The sequence below is a fragment of the Crocodylus porosus genome, unplaced genomic scaffold, assembly GCF_001723895.1.
Source record: "Crocodylus porosus isolate Cpor-Errol unplaced genomic scaffold, CroPor_comp1, whole genome shotgun sequence".
NCBI lineage: Eukaryota > Metazoa > Chordata > Crocodylia > Crocodylidae > Crocodylus > Crocodylus porosus.
The window spans coordinates 62351289-62378568 of record NW_017728943.1 but is presented as its reverse complement, the minus strand read 5'-3'; the positions used below and the strand labels follow the sequence as shown (position 1 = coordinate 62378568).

General features: G+C 39.7%; 1 protein-coding gene across 2 annotated transcripts in view; it reads right to left on the bottom strand.

Annotated features, from left to right (window-relative positions):
• The window catches only part of RPS6KC1 (ribosomal protein S6 kinase C1), a 137191-nt gene that overhangs the window by 28867 nt on the left and 81044 nt on the right, over positions 1 to 27280 (bottom strand). For both annotated transcript variants that reach the window (XM_019549457.1, XM_019549456.1), the window contains 2 exons: positions 13336 to 13383; positions 11658 to 11790 (listed from right to left, as the gene is read on the bottom strand). In XM_019549457.1, coding sequence (XP_019405002.1) covers positions 11658 to 11790; positions 13336 to 13383 — 181 coding nt within the window. The remainder of the gene's footprint in view (positions 1 to 11657; positions 11791 to 13335; positions 13384 to 27280) is intronic.

Here is a 27280-nt window from a genome sequence, read left to right as displayed (position 1 = left end):
CTCAGGTGGCTGTAGCCGTGCCTGGCCCCCTGACCCTCCTTTGGGGTCTTACACCCTACTCGGGCTTTACTCCCAATACTGCCCCACTGGGCTGGGGTCGGGATGCCCCACTAGCTCCAGGGCTCTTCGCTGCCCCCTTTTAGCTCCGGGGCTCTTCACTGCCCCCTTTAGCTCTGGGGCTGGGCCAACTTGCTCCCAAACGAAGCTGAGCCCTCACCCTCGCCCTCTCTGGAGCCTGGGCCGCGCCTCTCACGCTCGTTGCCCCCTCTGGGGTCTTGCTCGTGCGTTTCCCGCGCTTGGGGCTCAGGTGGCCGCAGCCATGCCTGGCCCCTTGACCCTTTCCTGGGTCGCTTGCCCCACTGGGCAAAATACCGCCCTCACGGGCTGGGGTCCAAAACCCTTCACACTGCGCCTCTCCAGCGCAAACAGCTGTGCCCCACTGGCACTGCTCGCTGTGCCACTACTGGGCACCCGGGACCCCCAGATTATTGGGGAGCTCCCGTGAGGCCTCCTCACACCCTACAGCCTCACCCGGTCCTCCGGTATAACGATAACGAAACCATGAGCCAAGCGGCTGCAACATAAACAAGAAGCCTACCGGCTCATAACGCAATCATAAGCCCCCGAGCTCATAAACCCAGCTCCGCTCTATGCTGGCTCTGTCTTACCCCCTTCAGAGTTCTCTTTACCCCTGCATCATTGCAGCCGGTCAGAGTGGTCAGGCTGCAACCATCGACCCAGGCTGCTCAGCTCGCCCACAGAGCTCCTGCTCCTGAGGCTGCCAGAGGGAAACTGCTTCTCTAGGCCCTGGCCTGGGCTGCTTATAAAGGCCCGGCCCTGCCCCCTCCTGGCCAGCTGACCAACATTAGCTGCCCTGGCAACCCTCACCTGTGCTGCCCTATTAATCGGCAGCTGTCCTTATTACTGTTGCTAGTAGCGAGCACCCTAGTGCTCTGCTACACGGAGATTTGGCCACTGAATCTGGCTGAATCTCCACCGAATCGAATCAAGGACCGAAGCTTCGTACAGCCCTACCAGCTAATGCTGAGAGGTGTCTGTGTAAGGCAGACAGGACAGCATTCGCTTAGGGCTTTTTTGGAGCTAATCAACATGTCAGCTGGTAATGTCCCTCCATTACTTCCTTAGAAAAAGTTAAGAAGAGCTTGAACTAATGAGAGAGGCTTTCGTTTTGCTGATGGGCTGCTAAACCCTGTGTAACGCTCTGCCATGTAAGTAAATGCTGTGTAACTCCCTGCTGGCTCCATTGCTGGCCAGAGGAGCAGTGGGGGAAGTGGGGCCACCCTAATCAGAGTGTACTGCAGGGGCCTGGCCATGTCCTCTGCTCAGCTCAGCACTATGGAAGAGAAGGGAGGGATGGTCTAGTGCCCCCCGGCTTCTAGCCTGAGCCACTGCAGGCAAGTGCCTGCATTTCCTCAGTCCAGAGGGGATGCCTTTACAATTACCAACTGATGCAGCTTAGCCAGGTTAGACTAACCTACAAAAATTGAATCAATTCAGGCTCAGGCCTTCTGAATGTTTGTCACTAGCCTCAGAAAGTCTGCAGTAAAGTCTCTACAATAAAGGCAGCTGCCTTTAAATGTTTAGCCAGCACAACACAGGGTGCCAACTTCAAAGTGCTCAGAACTACCACACGTGAAATGGTAAATGCTCCAGCAGAATATTGTGCTCCTGTATAGTCCAGAAGTTATCACACTCAAAAGCCTGACACTGTACTTAACAGTGTACTGAGACTCATAACAGGCTGCACAACTTATACATGCACAGATGTACTTCCTGCACTCTCTGGCATTAGACCAAGTAACACAAGAAGACAGACCCTAACATCATTACTGGCAATAGAGGCAAAAGATGATGAAAACCACTTGTTCCATCAACGGCTAACTGAAGACCCAAACAGATGGAAGCTTAAAAAGTTGTAAACCATTTCTACATGAAGCCCATAAGCTCCTGAAAGAGATTGGGGATGCTAAACCAAACCTATGGACAGCAATGGAGTGGACCAACCATTGGGAAATGTCAGACCTATTTTTACAACTTTTTATACCAACACCAAACAAGTTTCCCATTGAACAAGATCTTGACATAGAAGCATGTGTCAAACTGAACAGACTGAAATCTTCAAAACAACACTCCATAAGATGAACATCTTGAACAGCCCCCTGTGTAAATGTGGAGTCCAACAACCAGCACAGCATTTAATCAAAAGCTGCAATCTCTACAATGCCCCAGATGGGGCAGATGGACTCTGTACATTGAGAGATAATACAGTGGCTCATAGATTTGGAAGTTGATAGCTGACACCATATGAAAGCAGCAGCAGCCTTTAAATTAATTACATACTTACAAGGGCATTTCTCCATTGTCTATGTGCAAGGCAGCACCACAGTGAAGTACAGAGTGTGTGTTTCATATAAACTATACTTCAGAAGGATGCAACATAGCTGCCCATAATGCAGCACTAGATGCACATCGAAAAGGATCTTTGCTTTGAGTGTGCTTCTTGACGTACCAAGGACCAAGTGAAGAGTAGCTCCATTACATCCTTTCAAGACATGGTAGGCCTGGAGTGGGTGTGCCATGTTCTACACTGGTGCTCCCCAGCATGTTAATTTCAGGGTGTATTGAGGGTGATGGTCACATTATACCAGTGAAAGCACATTAAATTGCAATAATGACTACACTTCAATCACTGTGTTTGTCAAACTTCCCTTTCTTTAAAAGAGGAAGAGGAAAAGCCACTCTTTAACTACTTTCCTAAGAAAAACATGATGAAAAACTATTGCTTATTGTTACTCCTATTTAGAGTTTAGTGCAACTAAATGAAAAACATTTGATTATGTCCAAATCTGTTTATGTATAAATACTTTAAGATTGGCCTCCTGGTCAAGTGGAAATACATAAATAAATGTTGTTCAATAATTGTATTCTATACTGAAAAACAACAATTTTATTCCTTTTTTGAAAAATGCCCAATACAGGGTCAGGAAAGAGCGATATTTCTATCTGGGTATATAATTACGCCTTTATGAATGACATACTAATAATCTTTCCCCCCCTCCCCACGTGTTGTGTAAGATCAAGAAAACCCATTAGCAACCCATGCTAATATAGTATCAGGAATCTATAAAAAATAAATTACAGAAATCAATCCACAAAAGTGGGCTTCAGTCACTGTCTAACATACTAAGTAATTCTAAAAATATTGCTGCAAAACTGAAGTTCATTAGTATTTCACATGACTGCAACAAATTAGGAAAATTCAACTGTGAATTACAATTCTTGTATCTACTCATTCACCCCAAAGTTGGCACCCATTCTACATATTTCACAGTATAGTTTCACCAGCACTACCATATTTATTCAAATCCAAGATGAGCCCCCCACCCTCATTTAACATGGAGAAAAGGCCCCTCCTCTTGGATTAGAGTACAAGCCAGCAAAAAAAAAGGGGCGGGGGGTAGGCAGGTGCTGCAGCTCATTTTCCAGCCCCAAGCTGGGGTGGCAGGTAGACAAGCACTGGTGGGGAAGGGCAGGTGGCAGGGTGGGGCTCTAGGCATTAGGGATGAGGGCAGTTGCCCAGGGGTTCGGGTATGAGGGGGTAAATAGCTAGGGGGAGGGGGCAGCAGGTGCCAGGGGGCAGGCATTAGGGGAGCCAGGCAATTGGGAGTAAGATGTGGGATGGTGCCCTCCCCCCCACCACATAGAAGCATAGAAAATTAGGCTTAGAAGAGACCTCAGGAGGTCATCCAGTTCAAGCTCCTATTCAAAACAGGACCATCCCCAACTAGATCATCCCAGCCAAGCCTTTGTCTAGCTGGGTCTTAAAAACCTCCAAGGATGGAGATTCCACAAACTCTCTGGGTAACCTGTTCCAGTGCTTTACTACCCTCTTAGCGAGAAAGTTTTTCCTAATATCTAAACTAAACTTCCCTTGCTGCAACTTGAAACCATTGCTCCTCATTCTGTAATTTGCCCTTGTTCTGTCACATATCCCTTCTGCCACTGTTTTCCCCATTGCAGTAGTGAGTGGGATGAATTTAAAATGACCCCCCAGTCACTAGATTTCATACATGAAAAATTATGACAAACTATAAATTTTACATGTATACAATCTATTTATTGGGGGGGAGTGTCTTGAATCCAAGATCACTCTGAATTTAAGTAAATATGGTAATATACTAAAATGTATTTTAGGAAAACAGGAAGTATCACTACATGTGGTAGAAAGTTAATATTGCAGCAGAAATTTTCAAAAAAAGAAACAAAATCAAAATCTAGTCTGTTTAAATGTTAAAGTATTCTGACTTTTGACATTTCTACCTAATGATGGCTGCATTTTAAGCAGTATAAGGCCAATAATTTCAATCAGAATATTAAAAAGTTTATTTTCTACACTTCAGTAACTTAAAAAGTATCCAGCTCGATGTTAGTCAAAGTACAGGTGAACATTCCATAAATTTCTTTTGTTTTGTTTTTTAAAAAGTCAATGCATAGGATGGACATGCAAATCCAGTCATTATTATTCTTGTTACAAAGAAATACTGCAATATTAACTGAAGGAAAGGTGAATTCTAAGAAAGTTTTAACCTAACAGTGTCCCAGTGCAACCAGAATAATCAATACTTAGGCTTCTATGTAGCACCTTTCAGTCACAGACCGTAAAGCACTTTGCTATAAGAGTAAGTATTATGCGAATAAAGAAGTTGAGGTAAAGTGACTTGCAAACAATTGGCAATAGCAGATTCAGTCTTGTTAGGTTCAGGGCCATAGCCACGGAAGCACATTATATACAATGAGGGAATGTTTTTAAAACCAAACTTGTTTGACAAAAATACAGTGTGCATATATATTGTATAATATGCTATGCCAAAGCTGGAAAAATGTGGATTTGGTATATTTTAAAGGAACAGGACAGTAGCATATGGAAGCAAGAGTCACCTTGCATAGTCCCTCATTGGACATGTTACGTGCATACTGCCCTGGAACTTATTCATTCAAAGGCTACACTATCATCTCATAAATTACCATTGCAACTTATTTTAAACACAAGGCGAACCAAATATTAAACATACTTTTGTCAACATAAGAAGTTATGAAGCGGCTTCCAAACCTAACACAGGTGAAACATATTTAATATGTTATCTGATTATCTTCCAGTTGATTCCATTTTAGTTGTACATTTGTAGTTCTGTTCCTACATTTTATCAAATTATTGCTAGAACTGCAGGTTTATTACTAAATGCAAATGCTTCTAATGATAGGTGCTCCTAATTTTTTTAACCTACAACATACCCACTGCTTTCAGCACAGAACTGTCCCAAACCAAATCCTGCTCACCCTTTCTGTTTTATGAGAACTGTGGGAATACAAATTCCAGACCCAATTCCACCTGATATTATTCAGTGTTCAGCCACTTTATTCGGCGTACACATTAATGTACCGTTAGGGCAGCACAGACACTTATGACAGACTATCCTCTGCCCAGAACTCCATCTAAAAGCTCAGCAGGCAAATAAAATAAGGGACAGGAAACTTGAAGGCAAAGTAGCCAAACAGTGAAGTTAAGCAGGAATCCTATTAGTTCTACTGTGTTTAGATTTTACGTAGATATTTGAAATTAATATTACTTTGAAGTAGTACCAAAGATGACAGGATACAATGACTTTTGGGTATGGATCAGAAGGATAAAGAAAACCCAATCACATCAGCAAATTCAGTCTCTTAACATTTTTCTTACAGCTTACAAGAGGAATATATGACCCATTTGATTTTCCCTCATCCAATATTCCTGCACCTAATATTATAAATTCACATTTACATAAACTAAAAGGATACAGCCTAGAACAAAACAAAAGTTTTTGCAGTCTGCTCTGATTTGGGTTTCTGCAGAATCTGAATATAGCCAAAGATTATCATAATCACTGTATTTAGGGAAGCCCAAACAAAGTCAAAAGCAACAATCTGGGTTCCCAGTAGAGAGAGAAGGGAAGCAGGTCAGTAGTATTGTTGGATTCACTGTCTGAAACCTTTGCCAATCTCTGTACATCATTGAAAAATGGGGAGAAAAAAGTTTTAAGAAAATCATAATATTCAGCCAGTGACACCAACGTATTTCATTTAACACCTTTTAACAGGAACCTCGTGAAGCATCACCTCATGGTGTTATTTATACTACTGGCAACAAACGATTACAACTTGTAAAGTGGATATACAGCCATTTATAGACGTCATAATTTTAATAACATAACAATAATATATCTCATAACTAATAATTATGTTAGCATGGTACCTAATAATAATGAAGACATGGAATCAGGCTGCTTCCATAATATTATAATGATAATAATAATAATAATAATAACAACAACAATAATAACAATAATAATTCAATGCAACAATAGCAGCAGTAGAGGCTATGGTGTGCACAGAAACCAGGAGTTAATGGCTCATCTCTGACACAACAATTTAAGACATCAGAGTCTTAAACATGCTACAGCTTCACTGCTGTTTCAACAACTGGTTAACGGATGCTACCAAGTTGGCCAGCAGAGACAAGGCTTATACCCACTATCTGCCAAGGATAGAGCCACCAGTACTACACTCTCTGGACCAGCAACAGAATCCTTAGAAGTAGGAATGTCATCCATTCCCACCTGTAAGTCCCTCAATGGGCAAGAAAGAATACCACTGCATTATTTTCCACTAGTTCCTGTATGCTGAAATCCTCTTAAATTTGAAGTTTCTTGAGTGCTCTCCAGACTGATACAAACTCCAGCTTGTATGTGCTTACAGAAAGTTGACAGTTTCCAATGGCCACTACAATTCTGATGTCCCATGAAAGCCCCCCAGCCTGCTTCTGAAGCATCTGCTTCAAAAATTTCTGGCACTGGTAGTGCCAAGAAGTAAGGCCTTATTAACATCAGACTGGCTCTCCACCACAATATGATCTTGCCAAATGCTTTCTGACAAAGCTATCGAATAACTTTATGGACTTCCTTGCTTTCAAGATGCATCTTGGAAACCCTCTCTATTGGCACCCTGGGAAAAGCCTTTGAGAGTATCCTTTAGCCTCATTCACTGTAACTGGCTGACTGACAGCATCACCACTTCTTGGCAAAACAAGATTTCCTTCTTGATTAAGGAATGTCTGAAATCAAGTTTTCTGAATCCATGGAGGGGAAAAAAGCATCAGTTTTAAATCTCAGACTAGAGAGAAATTTCCCAGTAAAAGGGAATAAAATTTAAAAAAAACAAATCCTTTAGCAAATAAGCAGTTCCCTTCATATGCAACTTTAAAATCTTTTCTGAGTATATCATCATTCAAATTGTTGTCCAGTTAAATTTTTTTTTATTTAACTTCATACACCCAGGTACAATTCATGGCCTCTTCACCACCCTGGGACAAATATATAAACATATTCCTATTCAAAAAATATTCCTTTCTAATACAATAAACTTTTAAAAATATGCTGATAGAGGATTCATAAAACAGTGAAACAATTTTAGGCACTAACACCCAAACAGGTATCATTCCTGATATCTTTGACCTCTCCCCAAAAATAACTGCAATGCATATCCTCTGCGTGTGTGTAATATCTAGATAGATTGATAGATCTATATCTATCACTGGTTAACAAAATCTTCTAAGCTATGAAGGTAGACATTCTTACTAAAAATTCTACAGAAGTCTTCTGAAATTATAGCTATATCAAACTAATTTCTTTAAAAACAAACTTTTTGCTTGTCCTTTAAAGCTTCCTTGCTCACTCAAAAGGCTGAATCTTTTCCTTGCTTAAAAGTTTCTGATCAAAAGATTGAGAATTTAGTCCCTAACTGAAAAAAAGCCTCTTTAGCCTCTTAAAGGTGCTAGCATTATTTCTGAGTTTATGTGCAGGGAAGTGCAGGGAAGTGTGTGTGTAAAAATATAATTATATATAATATATACTACACACACACAGACAATTCTCTGAGTTTGTGTGCACATATATATAACCATCAGTTTGGTAGTTTTGGTGAACTGGCCTGATCTTTGCAGTATTACTTTCATATACATTCTTGTACAGGTGCACAGATATACCGGTCTTATATTGAATCGGCACCAATAACAACAAAATTAACATCATCAGCAATCAGCTTTTTTTCGCCAATAATGTCACTGATAAATGTCACTGCATGCATGCAGCCAGGAATGGAGCTGGGCAGCTTGGAGAGCAGCATCCTGCCAGTAAGTCTGTAGGGAGAAAGAGAAGTGAGGGGGAGGGGCAGATTAAGGCCCCCACAGCAAGGGAGGGAGTGGGGCAGGGGCAGGCATTACCCAGATGGTGTGGTGAAAGTGACCACGGGGCCGGGAGCAGGACGGAGCCACAAGTGGCTCGTCCGGGGGTGTGGGGAGGAGAGGCAGCTCCCCACCACTGCATGTACCCCTGAGGATGGGATGCCTGCTGCAGGCTGAGGGCCAGGAGCTGCATGGGCAGTAGCAGCTCTAGAAGGCATTTGGAGGGGGGGCTATGGCCACCCCAAAATTCCCCATAGCACCCCCATAGCCACTGCTCCCAGTGCCACTACTGCCACCCACCCCACATAACCGAGTCCAGCCTGCCTTCACCAACTCCAAGCTCAGCCCCGGCCCAGACCCCTGCCAGGAAGAGGCTGTCACTGCCTTGGGCCCTGAGCCCACAGTGGACAGCCCACCCTCACCCCACACAGAAATCTGGGGTGGGGGGGCACATGCCCCCTATGCCTCTTCCCCAGGGTGTACGCAGTGATGGGGAACTACCCCTCCTCCCCACTATCCTGCACCCCCTGAACAAAGTCCCCACAGCTCTGTCTTGCTCTTGGCCCCAGGGTCCCATTCACCACCCTGGTTGGGCAGCCCCATCCCCTGTCCTGCTCCCACCCTCACTGTGGGGACCGTGATCTATCCCCCACCACACATTTTCCCTCCCCCATGCCCCTTCTCCCCAACAGACTTGGTGGCAGGAGGCTGCTCTCCAACTGCAGTCTTGTAAAACTGCTCTCAGATCAGTAGCGGCTGATATGGCTAGTTAATAACCAGCTATTGGTATCAGCCAAGAAAATCTTACCAGTGCACCCCTACATTCCTGTTTTATCCAACAACTTAAAAGGTTTTACTTAGTCACTTAAAACTGTACCATTCTCATTACCAAAACTTCCCGTTTTGATATTAATCACCTCCTTTATATTTTTAGTGACAAACTTACAAAAAAGCTCAGAGCAGGGCTTTATGTCAGTCAGAGTTCCAACTCTAGTGTCCAGGTAGTTTCAGAGCTGGCTTTATGACACAGAGGGGGTAAATTACCTTTGGCATGCAAACCAATGACTTGCAGAACCCTGAAAGCTGGCATCAATGTAATATCCTGAACATCAGAAAAACAAAGACAAATTTTCTCTAATTTCAGTAACTGACAGTGTAATGGAGCACAGATAGTTCTGGGTCAAGCAATAGACAGGGACTCTGGAGCTTGAAGCTAGGTTCTTAGATCTTCTACCCATTTCCTATGTACAGCCTGGGGCAAGTTACTTCAGCTTGTAGTGCCCACTCCCTAAATAGGAACACCCCTCACATCCTTACTCCCTATTTGTCTATCCTGAATATTTCAACTACTTGCACTTAACAGGGCCAGAGACTGTGTTGTTATGTGTGTGTATAGGGCTGGTACAATGGGGCTTCAGTGAAGGATAGAAAGAGATGGTTAAGGTCATTTCAGGCTACGAGAGTCTGCTTCTATTGCTTTGCATAACTGACATTTAGGAAAGAAGCAGTAAGCGCTTAGTTACTGTTTTGCCCCCCACATAAACAAACAGTGCTTTACAGTAAAACACTGTATCTGACTTTTTAAATACAAATGTCGAGGGAGGGTGTATTTAACTGAACATGGACAGAGCTAACCCTGGATATATTTCTAAGTGGTAGGTTGCTGTTAATCCTAACGTACAAAAAAAATTGGAAATAAAACCTTTTGTCCTATATAATTTATACCAAGTAAGGATTTAGCAACAGTTTAAACAAATTAAATTTCTCCTGGGGAACTTAAAAACACTTGTTATATTTGGTTTCAGCAAGAATGAGGAAGCCAGGAGAAACTGTTAGATTTGCAATGACATTTAGCATGATCAGGAGAGTAGCTTTTCCTCTAATAGCAACTGCCCCATGCAGTCCAAATATTTAGCCAACCTTTCTGCTTTTACATACAAAGTAACATCCCCTTTCCTTCATTATAGCCAAAGTTAAATATTCCTTCCTGGAAGCAGTAACTTTTCAATGGATTGTGTTGTGCTGTGGCAATTCTTTTCAAGGTATTTGCTTATTCTCCACCCAATTAATTCCCCACTAAATCCCATTTCTTCCTCATCTTGTCATCATGTGTGAATAAAAAAAGTTTTTTCTCCAAGGATGGGCTAATTCTTAGGTACTCTTAAGTGGGAATGCTAATGATATGACTTAATTTGGATATCTTTTTCTCTCCAGCCCTGCCCTCTTGAATTTTCCATGAGCACCAATGGAGTCCCAACATTTTTTCTAAGCTCTGTACAGATTCAAGTCAGAACTCAGCTGACAGCTTTCAAATTCTCTTGATGAATTCTCTGTACCTCCAGAAGACAATGTATAATAGCACTCTAACCTTCTGAGTTCACCACAAGGAAGCCTAAAACCGTAAGGTCTTCCTTTATGGGTCATTGCCCACTGCAGAATCAACACAAACACAGGGTGCTAAACATGTAACTGCTCATATTATAATGTCAACTTTCATTACCTTGCAATTTTTATTGTAACACAAGTGGTGTGTGCAAAGATAAAACCTAAATAATTGAAAATAAAAAGGAATACAATTCATTGTAATAAAATCAGTCCCTCTATAAACCAGTTCAGTGCCTACCAATCATCCATTATGGCTGAATTAGTAGTATCTCCTTATATTAGCAAAACCAAAATTTATATTCTGCACTCATTCTAAACAAAAAGGGATAATTACATTTAGGGAATATTTAAATCCAGGTGTTAGAGCAAAAAATCAAAATGTAATTATTTTTTGCCACCTGCTCCCTGTACATATAACAAGAATTTTATAAATAGTTTGAAGGCACAACTCTGTGGCTCTGCTTTGAACTTCTATATGATGCCATTGGCTATTTTCTTAAAAACCCAGATCAGAATAACTATGTAATATTAAGTAGTAGGCAAATGTTCTTTTTTTAAAAAAAAACAATGATTACATTCTTATGAAGATGAATGCCTGTTTAAGTACAGAACATTAAAAAAGTCTTACTTGCCAAAGATCACAAAAGTGGCAAAAAATTTTGCCCTACAGTTTACTTGTACAGACTGCAGATTTCTGTTTCAGTCAAAGCAGTTACTCCTCCTGAAGAAAATAAACGATTAGAAATGTTCAATATTATTAAAGTTCAAACATCTCATCAGGTTTCTGAGCAATTCAAAACAAGAAAGAGATTCAGAAAAGAAAAAAAAAGAATAATGTCATTACTGAGAGAGAGACGGGAAAGATTTTGTACAGAAAAATAATATATAAGAAATTAACTTGACATTTAAATATAAAATTGATTGAGAGCTAAACCTTTGATTCTTTTTCACAATGTACTTAAAACCATAGACAAACCTTCTGCATGCTGCAACACAAGAAATACAGACTCCTCAGAGATGATGTACTTGTGCAGACACACCATGTTGGGTACACAGCGGGGGATGATGGTCTTTCTGTTCCTGCTGTACTCACTACTTTTCCTTAGACCCTGACAGAGAACAAAAAGGTCAGTTGTACCCTCAGTTGCCTTTGGAGCCTGCTGTGCTCTGTGTTTATCAACCAAACTAATCTATCCGAGTTACTCTGGGCTTCAGAGAAACCACTCATCTGCTGCTCTATGCCCCTCAGTCCCCTGAGGCTCTGCTGATGGCATCTGGCACGTTTCCAGAGAACAGAAGATGGCACAAAGCTGCCATTAAAATCAATTACATGGGTCAATGTTTTTATTAGAATCTCTCTCAAACTAAGTCATCAGGATGACACTCAGTTATTTCCCTGTGACCTTTTTTTTTAAATTTTATTTTTTTGGACCAAAAGACACTGTTAAAAATCAGTCTGATTTCTAAAAAAAACTTATAAAGCTGAGATTTTTTTTTACCTTTACATTTCCACAATAGTTTAAAATAAAAATAATACTAGGAGAGATCCATTTCCTGAAGGAGGCAAGGATTTTGAGAAGAGACACGAACTGAAGTTAAAAACGGAAAAGAACTACTGTGGAAATGTATTTCAATATTTTGTTATTGTTCAAGAGAATGACCTTCTATTATACTGAGAAACAAATTCTAACCAGCTAAATGGGAATTATGAATTTATTCTACTCAGCCTGTAGATGTAAAGACATTTTTTAACCCAGGGTCTAATATTTGAATGGTTTAATATTTACAAACTGTTAACTTCTAAGGTATAAATTTGAAGATTTTCTGTCTAGAAAGCGTACTAGGATTTCAAAAGCCAGATGACTACAGTAAATGCAGAGTTCACAGTGTGTACACAGAGCAGATACGAATTTAAGGTACAACTACAGAACAATCTGTGGGCTCCAATCCTACCACCCTTAACCACATTAGTAGTTTAAGTTGAGCCAATATAATGCTGTGAATAAGGACTGCAGCACTGAGCTTTCAAACCAGTTCCCAGCATCACAGATTCACTAGTCTGGCATAGGAATTTTTATTTGATCTTAATGATTCACCAGAGACACACCTGAAGGATGATCCCACACAGGAAAGACTTTAGTAAATCAGAAGCAATATCCTGTAACCTATAGTTACCAGAACATAGGAACTGCTGCACGAGATCAGACCAGTGGTATGTCTCAACTATCCTGCATCTCACAGTGGTCAGCACCAGATGCTTAAAGGAAAACAAGCCACAAGCAATGGAGTGGACAAATACAACTTGTGCAAAGGAAAAGTTTCTCATCCTCAAATAATAATTGGCTTACACCCAGAACCTATATAACATGACTGTAATTCTTTACTAAAACCTAGCAAGGGCTTGGCTTCAATGATCATGCAGTGAGCAACACAAGAGGTATCCAACACAAGACAGAGTATAAAGGAAAAGGAAAAGAAAGGAGATGAATTCTAAAGAAAATGAAAATATATTCCAAACACATTTATATTAAATGCTACAACTTTTAATGTGCCAATATAATTCACAGAGGTGCCAGCAATAAAGAAGGGGAAAGTATTTTTTGTATAAAGTAAATCAGCAGGCCAAGTATAAGGAAAAAAACGGTTTTACTTACTTTCAGTATCAATGTTTCCTGTGTTCTAGTATCCATTACGAGCAAAACCTAAACAAACATAATATTAAAAGAAAATTTTAAATACATTTCATATTAATATAAAGCTACTTAAGAGCAGACAACTCTATCAACTTCTAAGTATTTTCACAAAAAAAGCATACACTGTATTAGTAAGACCTCTATTGACCTTTGTTTAAAGAAAGAAATGTGCTTGTAGATAGAAGGTGTCTCTAGAGTACTACAAGAATTCATGTATTTCATACCCATCGTCTGCCTAAAGATGTAAATCTAGACCTAATAAAATAAATAACAGCTTTGAAACAATCAGTATTTTATGTTTAAGACTATAATTTATCAGGAGAACCCAAGTTATGAAAGTGTAATAGTATCTGCGCACACAGCATAAAATTAACTCCCCTACTCCCCATTTTCAATAATGAACTGTTATATTACCTCAGTTTAATCCAAAACTCTTTTCTCCCAAAAGGTATCTTATTTTCACACCACCAGATTTTTCATATGCAGCATTTCTTTCCTACCAGGAGGTTATGCTTTGAGCACAGGACTACATAGTCCCTCCTAGGATGTCAAACTGAAGTCTGAGCACTTTCTGAAGACAAAAACATACTTAGGCACCAGGAAAACATGCATTAATCAGCTCTATAGTCACTTCTGTGTAACTCTGTAGCATGCTTTTTGTTCTGATGCATTCAGAACTAGCAGCAGAAACTACTGCAAGCAGAGGCGTAACAGCCCAGCCAGGTGCCCGAAGCAGCTGTGACATACAGGGTGAGCAGCAACTTCTGCCAGCACAATCATGCAGCTGTGGTGGCAATTCTTCTTTTCCACCCCTTACCCCATCCCAAAAGTCAGCACCTGGGGCAGCTGTCGCAGTCACCCTGCCCTAGTTACTCTACTGGCTGCAAGGAAACACTGCTACCAATGTTACAGTATTACAGTCAGGTGCAGGGAAAAGATTTATATAAAAATGAATAGATATAACTTAAAAAGGCAATCTCTATTACAATGCATTAACTCTGATGGTACTACATTACAGACTTCTCCCCTTGATGCCATATATGTGAAATACGGTGGAGATAATTAGTAAATTAAGCATCGGTGCTTGTTTGTGGGGGGACCTCTTTCAGACGTTCAAAATTCTCCAAATTCCTCTTGCAAACTCCTATACTTTTGAGGATACTGCCCTAGAACTACAAGAGTACAGAGCTACAGATGCACTGGATATGGACCAGTTGTAAGACAAGAACCTGGATGGGACATGCAGAAAAGATTAATGTCCTAAAATCAAAACCCAGTTATAGGATGTGCACCTTCTATAGCACATTCGATTTTTGTACTGTTCCGTTAAATGCACCCTCCTAAATTTCTCCACTATGCTCCTAGGTCCAAATGAAAATAGTTGCATGTTTAAAAAAAGAAAAAAAAGCTACATTACTTAGGCTGCAAAGTCTAGTGCTCTAAAGACAGGAAATGCCAGTTTTACAGTGCGGCAGGCAAACTGGAGCAAAGAATGCTAACGTTTAAGCTACCAAACTAAATAAATCTTTTGCTTCCATTTCATTTACTGCAGAGAGATAATGTGCCATTAACAATGTGTGTGGGGACCAGTGTGCAACAGGAGGCGTACAACATAGATGTGGAATGCCTGGTTCCCAGGAAAAGAAGAAGGAGACCACATGCTGAGTACATGGGATTGAGGTACTCAACTTCTCTTTCTCCCCAGGAGCTGGGGAAACTCTCATCCAGCTTAGTGCCCAGAAGAGCCAATTGAGTGGGATACAATCAAAGTCTTCCACTGGATCCAGGAAGCATAGTCAGCAACTTGCAGATTTTTCTAATATGCAACGGGGGTGCAGGCCTTTTTCCACATTTGTTTATTTTGATAGCATAAGCAAGAGAAAGGTAGTGAGGATTTTGTGATTTATAACACTGTCAACCATGAACAAAATTTGGGGATCCTTCATTCCAAGATATTCTCCCTACCAAATTTCAAAGGCCAAATACAAATAAAAAGCGTGTCAGAATATTTCAAGGATTGACTGTAAGGAAAATATTAAGCAATCTAAAGATGTGTCATTACATGCTCTTCCTACAATACTGATCACGTGTATAACATACAAAAATATGCAATCATTTGAAGATGAAGATTTTAAAATAAAATGCATGCAGGCTAGCTAAAATTTACATTTAGTTATTTTATTACAGCCTTGAAAAAATTCTTGCCCAATCACCCAGATTTAATTTTTCTGATGGATGAGTGAAATGTAATTTTCATCATAATGGAAAGGGTGGGTGAGTAGATAATATGGCTAGGCAGGTGAATTTTCATGATGATTTTGTAAGCCTGCTGCATAGGGCTCTTAGAAACAATAGAAGCCAGCTGAATAAATCATAGCAATGAAACTGGTTTTTACTGTTCTTGCTTAGCCACAAGGCATAAAATAAAAAACTTACAAAATATGCCAAATTAAGATGGATAAAATGGTTAAGAAATGGGGTTTGTTTACAGTCACTTTCTGATCTTCTTCTACCAGGTTTATTTGTAGCTAGATACTGTTCACAATGAGGCAATAAATACAAGAACATATGTGATTTTTTTTTTAAATGTGCCCTTTGACTGTCAATTTCTCCCAAACAGGTGTTGGCTAAATGATTATAAATTGGCCTCTGGATACACCTCTTCAACTGAGCCGTACAGGACTGGCGATAATATAATTAGACCTAAAAACATCAGGCTGGTGAATGCTTTCCATCTGTTTGGCAATAATGTGTAGTTAACAATAGTCTTTAAAAGAAGCACCTTCAAGTTCAGTTCTTAAAGTTATTTATAGGGCTATTCTTAACACACCAGCACTCTTGCTAACAAGAGCTTTAGCCACTTGGAAATTATTAGCCATACAGCTGTATACAGAAAGGAATGGCTGCATTTAACATCTGTATCTCTCCAGATTTACATGTGTCAACCTCATTTAAAGTCGTTTCTTAATGAACAGTCCTGTGGTTCTGTGTTAATATTATAGTTGCATGCATAAAGATCATAAGGAGCCAAACATTTTTTTTAATACCAACAGTAGGCCAATCAGTAATGAAGCTGTCAGCATAAAGGACAGCATAATAGCTTATTTAACCCTCAAACAGGGTTTATTCATTTGTAGAATAGAACACACCAATTTAAAAACTGCTCATGGGTTTGCTCACCTTTATAAAGACAAAAATCTAATTTGGTACTAATTTGATACAATTGTCTTTCCAATAAAAGGCTCCTAAAGCCATTTTTTATTTCATGATAAAACAACTGCTATAACTAAAACTGTCATGAAATAATTACCTTTGATAGCATACCTTATTGCACGAAAGTAATTATTGTATTCCTCCCTTTCATTTTTCACACTTGCTTATCAGCACTGTTTTAGCATATGGTGCAACAGAACAGATTACCAAGTCTTTGCTCTATAGTTACATATAGAATGACTGCTGCTAACTGGACTAAAGCAGACAACCTGTCCCTTTAGGGCTAGCTTCATCTGTTATGCTACCTCATCACAAATAAAGTAGCAGCATTTACAAAAGTAATACAAGAGATGATAGTTTTGTGCCTTTGAAGTTAAGTAGCTTGACTGATTAGCCAATCTTTCTAACCAGCCAACCTTCCTTTATTTTTCTTTCAAAATGAGTTGTCCTGGTTTTCAATTTTTCTCGGATTTCTTACCATAATGCTTGTGGGTTCGAATTTCGTTAAAAACTCAGTTTTGTGAAACAGAGAATAATTTCTTTAGTGAGTCTCTCTCTCTCTCTCAACAATTTATTCTGTGGAGGGATTTTTATTTTGGAACCCAAAAAAGGAGTCATAAAAAATTTTTCAAAAAATACTGAGACCACGTCCTTGTCTACTTACTGGGCATCTAAGTGGGCTCTTATTCCACCCAGCTAAAATCCTTGAAAAAGTAATAATGCCAAAGTAGGGTTGGTTTTCTTCCTCCTCATGTGGGATGCCTGCTCTAACACACTGTAATTACAGTGCATTGGAGCAGACACTATTAATCACTTCAGCATGCTTCAGCAGCCTTGGTGTTTCGTGTATTCAGCATCCCCACATTTCAAAATGGCAGCTCCAGCACTTTAACTAAAGCTCAAACAAGCTTTAGTCAGTGCACTCCCACTGCTATTTTGAACTGTGTAACGCTGACTATGTAAGATGCAGTGGGTGATTTAATTACAGCAGCTCCCGAAAGCACTCAGCACCACGCACGTGTTCGTGCGCGTGCGTGTGCATGTGTGCACACACACACACACATAAATACATCTATATATATACACACACAACACAATGGCAGTGCCTACTCTTGACTACTATCAAAGTAAGTAGGTGTTTTCATATAATTTATCAAACCAGTCTCATCCAAGCTGATTCCAAAAGAACTGGTAACCACTCCACCAACCATGGGACAGCTTACTTAAGAGGTGATGAATTGGGGGAGACGGGGGAAGGCTGACACTTCTTATTTAAAATTGCCCGATGCATGAGCTCTTCATAACATCATATTTATGCACCACAAAAAGCCAACTTAAACTTTGGCTCCTAGACAGGGCTACAGCTGAAATAAGCTTTTGCACAGATGAAACAAATACAAATGTCTTGAGTGCTAACTTGCTCTCAGTGTTCAAAGAGACATACTTGCCTCTCCTCACCTCAGACTCTGTGGGCAAACACTGCTTATTGGCAAAGACCCAGCAAGTTATTTATCCTTGCATTCCTCTACACTTCCCTCCTACCGAGTGCATATATACACTCTTCAGTAGTTTGTAAACTTCCACACAAATCAGCTTGACTTGGGAACACAAAGTTCCACAGCACATTCCTTGTCCCTCTACTCCATCCAAAGTGATGGCATCAGGAGCATGAGCAGATTGTGTAGAGGCACTTATGTTATGTTGTGAAGCCAATCTGCTCCTGGCTTTCACATGCTGGTGGAACCTGTTCTTGTGATAATGCCTACAGTGTGAATTGCAAGTTCTAATACCTTATAACAATTAATCATCATCCACAACATTTAGTGTTTACTCATAGAAGGGAGCCAGCGCAAGTACAATGCAATACATCAACTCTACAATGCAAGTAAGACCCTGACACAAAAGGAAACAATATACAACACTAATAATGACACTAATGTGATAACACTTTCTGCTTCCAAACTTCCTGACATAGCATGCAATCACCATTAAACAGAATAAGTAGGCAAGGTGTTAGAAGAGTCAATCCCTGAACTGACTGGCAAGTAGAAAGGCAAAGAGCAGAGCAACATCAAGGCAAATAAATATCTTCAACTGTATGCTCAAGCATACTCTGTACAGAACCTGAGCTCTTCATTGCAGCAGTGCCACATCCCAAGGTGCATGTAACTAAACAATGATTGTTTCCTAGCTACAGCAGCAAAGCAGATATTAGTGACAGCGAAGATAATTTTGTGCCAATGCTTTGTATATCTGCAAACAAGATTTTACATTTATTTTTAAAACTGAGTTAATGCTCAAGTGAAATTATTTAAAAATGGAATTCAAACACCTTAAGAGAGTTGATTTATAATGCTACACAACATCTTATCTTACAAATAATTATTTAAATCCAGTAGATACAATTAATTAGAGATGGGGGGAAGCCTAAAAACCTGACTTGTAAATAAGCACAGTTTAGCTTTAAGAAAACAGTTAATTTTTCGGATCCTTTAAATGCATAGAAATTAGCAAATGGTTCAGTATGCTAATTTTTTAATTAAAAGATATTTCTGCAGTAAAAGCTCTTTCATATGCACTACTGATTCTTCATCAAACGTTAAGTTTCCAACTTAACACCAGTATTGCCGGTGGCAGCCTGAAGGTTTACCATCTGCTGCCACCCAAAGTCGCGGTGGCCACCTTCAGAACATATGCATCAAAGCCCTGAGATAAGAGACTGAAGGAATACTGCAGAAGTCAGCATAAGGGGAATCGCAAACCCAGAGGCAGGCAACAGGCAAGTAACCAGGAAAAAAAGAACATGGTGAACCATTAGTCACCCTACAAAACACCCAAGCAAGGTCACCAGGGACACTGTTGGATGAACTGAATGCCGCTATAAATGCACTGCTCTCTTGGATGGTTTTAACATACATGCAACTGCCATATAAACTGCAATTGTATGTTGCCTTTTTTTTTATTTCTATTTGTTTCCTCAGCTCCACATATTTTCAGAAGAGGACATAGAACATATTTAATCAGCTTGAGTTTACAGTTCTATTTACTGGAGCATTTCATATTTAGCAAAATAAAAACTGGTTCCTTATAAAATTCTGAGTTTAAGTTCACAGGTGTAGGCTACAAACACCTCCTAAGTAATCAGGTGCAATGAAGTATATACTCTTACTTCATTTATTAGTAACATTAGAGTGATGCTGTAGCAATTCTGTACCAGAAAGTTCTGAGAGAGGCAAAGACATTTTTGGGGTGATATCTTGTATTGGGCGGGCCAACTGCATGGTTAGAATCAAGTTTGACTAAAAGCCCTTCTTTGTAAGATACTGATGAAGTGACCTGACACAATGAGGAGGTGACATGACAAAGACTGTCTTGATTTGAAAGCCTAACATTATTCCAATTATTCAGTTGGTCCAATAAAAGATATCACCCCAAAAATATCTTTGCCTCTAGTATACTTCATTTACTGACAGATTAAGGTTTTTGGAGAGAAAGCTACCGATCAGGTATGGCCTCACTTTGAAAGGCTGGCTTTAACCCTTGCTTTGAAAATACTGTGCAATATCTTTATCATTGGACTCCATGATTACTGTCTTCAACATCACATAAAACATGTTCTATGTATGAGACATGCTTTCTACTGTAAAGTCCTGCTCAAACTGGCAAGGTGAACTTTTCTTGTTTGCGTATCATTTCCTGTGACTTACTGAACACTTTATTATAGGAAGTGATACACAAAAAAGAAAAAGTCCAGCTTGCTCATCAGATCCCAGCTTGAGTTCAGATTTAAGGATCACCGACTGGAATTAAGTATATTAATCTGTTAAGGCTACAAAAGCAGGGGAAAAAAATCTTCATATCCTTGGCTGTGATACATATTCAAGGCTAATAACAATTAAATGTCTACTTAATACAGATTTATTTTGCCACTAAATATAGTCACTTCTTTGAAGTAAGACCTACCTTCCCCTACCTGCCTCCTTTTTTTAAAAAATGGTCAAGTCAAGCAGGCAACTCTAGCAAAAATTTGGCTTACCCCTATGAAAAACTGTGATCAGTGCTCATCCTTGTATACATGTGCAGCATGAAACCCTTAGGTCTACAATTATCCCTCTTTTTTTCCTTTGTTGTTTAGGAAGTATCCATAAAGAAGTTATGCTCTGCATAATCTACTGATGTGTAATAATACTGTAGTTAAACAAAAGCCCTATTGATTTAAACACTGTGAATGCAAGAAAGCAGCAAGTGTCAAAACTCACTTTTTTTAGACTTTTGGTTGTGCTGCATTAAGTAAAATTATAAATGTCTGGAGTACACTGAAAATTGGCAAGTGAATAATAAGAAGCAACATACTAAGGTGGAAGAGATGTCCAGACATAATAGAAGGTATCATCCAAGATCAGATAGTTATTAATTATATGTCATCAGCTTTGTGCTATGCAAGCATTAGGAAGACAAGGTACTTTTCACAAAGTGCTTACCTATATAAATAGCTTTTTATGTGGAAGCTGGCAGATGGGATATAATGAACAAGTAAAGTTTAACATGCATTGTTAGTTTCCTGATTTGAGGAGGGGATATAAAATTTATGTTATTTTTCTCTGGATTAAAAACAGGTTTTAGGATTGGTCACAGTTCTAATGTCTGTTAATGTGAATTACAGTACAAGACAATATCACAGTGAAAGCAGACAAAGCACAAGGACCCAGAGAGACTAGAAACACATGTAAAACACAGATTCAACTGGAAGCAGCCCAATAAATATGGAAGAATTGAATGCAATGACATGAACGTAAAACATGGAATGAGTATTGGGGCAGGGTGGATTTTAAAAAAATAATTTTTTAAATCAAAATTTTGATTTTTTTATTTAAATTAGATTTTTTTGTTTAATCATTTTTTGCTATGATGCTTTTTGAAAAAAAATAAACCTATATAAAATAATTTTAATTTAAAGTATGTTAAAGATCAAAGATATATCATCATGGTATAGGGATGATAACTTCTAATTATATACTACTTAAGACAATATTGCAGAATAAAGTGTATGAGAAAGAAATTGAACAGTGCAAAAAGTCTAGAAGGGAAAATTGCTAACCTAAGTCTTGATGGGTGGAGCAATGTCCGCAATGATCCAGTAATATGAGCTTGTGTGACAACAGAAGAAGGGACTGTCTGCCTTACAGAAACAATTGATACATCAGGAAATGCATGCACAGCAGAATATTTACAAGTAGCAGCAGCAAAAGCTATAACAAACTGAAAAAAGTTCAAGTGGCTAGCGCACAGCTTTGTCACAGACAATGCTGCAAGCATATCAAAGATGAGAAGAAATCTAGAAGAAAGTGAAGAAAGCCCCAAGGTAATAACATATGGCTGCAACGCTCATTTGATGCACTTCTTAGCCAAAGACCTCAGTGCTCCAGAAATAAAGGCCAATGTTGTTGAAATTGCAAAATACTTCCATAACAACCACTTTGTAGCAGCTGCTCTGAAGAAAGCACAAGGAACAAAACTAACTCCAGCTAATTTTCTTGCCAATATCCTCAATACTCAGTACAAGGGTCAATCCTTAACTGCTGAAGAGGAGGAGTTGCTTATGATATGGGCATCTAGCAATCATCCCTCCATAATACCAACTACAATAAATTTCAGGGCTAAGGGTGAACCATTCAAGAAATACGTTTGCTGATAGGTTTTAAGGGAAGTCACACCAGTGAACTAGTGGAAGTCACTTAAGCACCTGGATCCATCAGAGACTGTTGAAGTGATAATCCAGCTTTTAACAGCGGTAGCTTCTTTTGCAGGTGTAGAAAAAATATTTTTTTTGCTTTGGACTAATTCATTCAAAATTGAGTAATCACTTGGGAAATGAATAAGCGAGAAAGCTTGTCTTTCTTTTCCAGCTTAGGAATAAACAGGAAGAGGAAGTCAAAGACTGAATTTGCAGCATAACCCAGTATTTTCTCATGTTGACCTGGCTGAAATTATCTTTTTTTTTTTTTGTTAAAAACACATTTCACATGACTAAAATAGTTAAAAATTCAAAAATACATATGCTTGTTTTGTTAAAATAATTATAGATGTTTGTTGTTGCAGAAAAATATCCAAAACACACAAGCTTGTTGTTTTAGGCAAATAAAACAATTTAAATGTCATAATTCAGTTTTCTGATGTAGCTGCAAAAATAGTCTAAAAGAATATCAAAATAAATTATTGCTTTTAAATATATAGGGTGTACCTTCTAAAAACGAAACCTACATTTATGAGTTCTGAATAACATGCATTAAGGTTATGTCAACCAACAAGAATGCACCTTTTGTAGAAAACTATGATTAAATTGAAGCTTCATGACCAGTAATTTAAATCATGATTTAAATCAAATCCACTCTGGCACTGGGGTTTAAAAAAGTCCTAATCGTGTGCTATATTATATCATGTTGTAGACTAGTTTCTTAACTTCTCCAATTCTAAAATTCTAAAACAAGAAAATTACCGAGGACCCTAGCAGATTACCAAAATATAGCTACTTTTAAAGCAACTTCCCTTATTTTCATTACCAGTATTAACTAGATCACTCAAATATGAAACATCACAGTGTATTTGTTTTTTTAACAGCTTTCATATTTCTGGTTTTTTTCACTTTGGTACACTTGGGCCATAAAAATGGACTAATCACAGTTTCACTTTTGTTTATACTGAGTTACTAACTGGTTTCTCTTTCAGGTTCTAACGATCACAATAACATGATACAGAGAATGTCTGATTTTTGTTATGCCAGTTTTTTCTAACTCTCTTATGCAAACAATTAACTGTACAAATCCATAAGATAGTTAAAAAAAACTTGGTAGCATTTACCCAAAAGCCACTGGCAAAATATCAGCTAATGAAAATTTAAACTTTGGAACTGCAACACTATTTAAACTCTCCTCAAAATAAAACCAAAGATATTTAAGCTTCTATGGGGAGTTAGTTAATATGGAGTGAGACACAGCTACTGCAGTATTAAATATTCATGGGCAAAAAAGAACTGTATTAACAAAAGACCACTTCTCATACCCTCCAATTAGACTAACCGTTACCTGTTTGAATTCAACTATGGTTCTGTAGTTCATTTTAAAAAATGCATTATACATGTAAACATCACATCAAATTTGTGCTTTTTTGAACTTCTACTTCAGAGGCTGACATAAATAATAATTGCATTGAACTTTTTAAATAATTAACAATGCCGATTTGGATATCATGGAGAATCGGGCCTAAAAATACTGCATAATGAATTCACATTGTTATATAATGCGAGAAATCATAACTCCAAACACTAAAGAGAATACCAACACTACAGTTGCAAAAAAGCTTTTTTTCCCCTCCAGTTTTTCAGTGGGGAAAAATTAGCAGAGATTTACTTCTTTACATAGGCCTGTTCAAAAATTGCTTAATTTAAATTATAATCATCAGTGTCTTGTTAAAATTAAGTGAAACATTTGGAAAGCTTAACAAAGAAGTTATTGAATAATAAGCCTGTCCCTGAATTCAAACAAGTACTGACAGATTGAGAAATGTTCTAATCCCAGTTCCATCAGTGACAAACCAGAGAAAATTCCACTGGAAACAATGGAGTTACTCCAGATTCATATTTATGTTAACTGTATTAGAATTGGCTCTTTAATAGGGGTGCACCGATAAGGATTTTTTTGGCTGATACCAATGGTTACTTATTCACCATCCATTTCAGATGATACTGATCCAATTGCCAACATGCAGCCCAGCAGCTTGGAGAGCAGAGTCCAGCCAGTATGTCTTTGGGAGGGAAGAGGTGTGGGGAAGGGATGGGGTGTGGCAGGGGGGAAATTGAGGCCCCCCACAGTGAGGAAGGGAGTGGGGTAGGGGCAGGGGCTGCCAAGCTGGGGCAAGGCATGAGATGGAGCCACAGGTGGCTCGTCGGTGGAGGCAGGGAGGGTCATGGGAGGTGTGGCGGGGGACCATGTGCCCCTCATATTTGTGTGCGAGTCAGAGATGAGCTGCATGCTGCGGGCTTGGGGCCAGAGGCTGCACCAGCCTCTTCCCAGCAGGGAGGGCTGAGCCAGGTATGCACTGGGGTGGGCAGGGTGAGCAGTGGTGGTAGTGGGAGGGGGGCTACAGGGTGGACTACAACCACCCCAAAATTTGCCATAGCCCACCCTCCCAGCACTGCCATTACCCACCCCACCCCCAACCACCCCAAGTGCAGCCCCAGTCCAGCCCTCCAGCTGGGAAGAAGCCAGCGCAGCCCCTGGCCCCAAGCCCACAGGAGGCAGCCTGCCCTTGTTCCACACACAAATCTGGGGGGCACATGACCTGCATGTCTCCCCCAAGGCTGTGCGCAACAGCAGGGACCCGCCCCACCCCCCTTCAGCTGAATCGTCTGCAGCTCTGTCCTGCACCCCGCCTGGGTAGTTCCTGCCCCACCCCCTCCCTCACCATGGGGACCTTGATCTGCCCCCCCCATGCCCTTTCCATCCCCCCAACATCCTTTCCCCCCATAGACTTACTGGTCAGAAGCTGCTCTCCAAGCTGCCAGGTTGCATTCCTGGCTGCATGCATGCTACATCTGCTCACATGCACACAGCATTTATCAGAGACATTAATCAGCCAAATTAATTGGCCATGTCAGCCAAAAAAAGTCAATTGCTGATAATGTCAATTTACTTTTTATCAGTGCCAATATGATATGGACTGATATATCATTCCACCTCTACTCTTTCAGGAAAAAAAATGTATAAGACGACATTGGTAATAGCTGCATATTACTTAACAAACTCTGTTTCCTAGAACCTGTGAGAAGAATGAATGTTTGAAGGACAAGAGCCTCATTTTCAACTAAACTAAAATGCTGTTTAAAAATAAATAACTTTTTAGAAAGAGGGACTTCTCCTTGTAAAAGTAAAATCTCACATTCCAGTTAAAAAATAATTAGGATGCAAATAGCCTAAATGAAGACAAGAAATGTTGTGGTCAAAACTTTCCAAAATGACTAGTAATGTAGAGTGCTAAGCTTAAACCAGATTGAAAGAGCCAGGGATTCAGTCAATAAGGAGCATATCCTTGCTGAAAGTGAAGTTGCTTCAAAACATCCCTAGCTGAAAATTCCAAAACTACCCACTTTTAAAAATCTTGGTCAGTGTTGCTACCATGGGAGCCAGGGTAAGAGCCAGGGCTCTTATGGTGCTTGAACAAGCTTCCAGAATTAAAACTTTTTCTGAATTGCCATGGATATACTAGTGGTGCAGCAATGTAACTTCTAGCAACAGCAAGAACAGTAGAAGTGTGTGTGCACAAGCACGTGTCTCAAGTCTGAGGAAGTTGCTTCAGGGCTAGAAGAGCAGTAGGCAATTTTCGAGAAGGCTCTGTGGGAGGCAGTCCTAATTGCATTCTTGTCCCTAAACTATTTTTAACATGTCAGCTAAGCTATTCCTAAAGATCATGCTCCCATCTTCACAGACAGGTAATGTGGTGGCACATGACACCATCGCTTGGGTCAACATGTGCTTCAAATGGGTACTCTCAAAGGTATACAGTAGAGATGAGACTGGTAGCCTACTGATCTGAAACAATACAACACAGTGTACTGGATAACATTTTTCTGTTTCTCAGAACACCCTGATTACCTGTGTGTATGTATTGCAGATGTTTCCAATACTAAATCTCTTACTACTGCCACCACTATAGAATTTGTGCTGAAATGGGACAAAGTTAAGTGCAGGATCCGGACATATTAGTCTTGTGTCTGGAAACTTTCTAGGTATGCATTTTATGGTACTTAAAAAATTAAGTTAGCTGGTGGATCAAGGGGTTTAAAGCCTACAAGGCACTGAGCATACCTTCACAAATACTGATCATTTTCAGAACTTTAAGCCAGGTATATTAAGTTTCTCCTGAAAGTCACTGCTCTCCCAGGAGAAACCACAGGTGCATGGATGTTCAAGCTTTTTCTCCCAGAAAAAAAAATAGGTGCTCCAGAAGACAAATAACCCAGGAACAAGGATTAAATCATTCTCAGGAGAGTTTCTCCTGAGAAAGTGAATGTCTGTATGTATTCTCTTCTGACAAAAGCCACAGCACAGTTCTTCAACATCCCAGAGTGCTTTGCTGTCACTCACTGGACTCTGCTGCTCCAGCTTACCATAGGACAAAACACGCCCCTTTCAGAGTCCCACAATGGGCTGCAGGGGGACACAGGCAGTTTGGGTCAGCCAGTCAGGGCTGCCCCTGTGCAATGCTGCCATTCCAGACTGAGAGATCCTGCAGAGCATGCTGAGATATGTCCAGAGAGTCCCCTTGGCTGCACAGCATCACCACTGCAAGCTCTCAGCTATTCAGGGGCTGAACATTCAAATGTCTGTTTAGGCATCTCCCAGTAAGATTTTCTACCAGGAGAACAAACCTGGGAGAATTCTCCCAAATCATTTGAAGGTCTGTATGTAGCCTTAGTCTTGTTTGATACAAGACATCTAAAGGGGCTCCTCTTTGATAATGTTATGATGTTGTATTCCCCACAAATGAAAAATTCCCAAGTTTCATAGTTAGCTGCTTTATTTCTTCTAAGGAAGGATTATGAAGCTGCTCTTGGAATTTCCCATGGTCTTAAAATTCATACAGTATACAGCAGAGTCAAAAGCTATAATCATCTTGGAAAAGAAAATGTTCTTTTAAT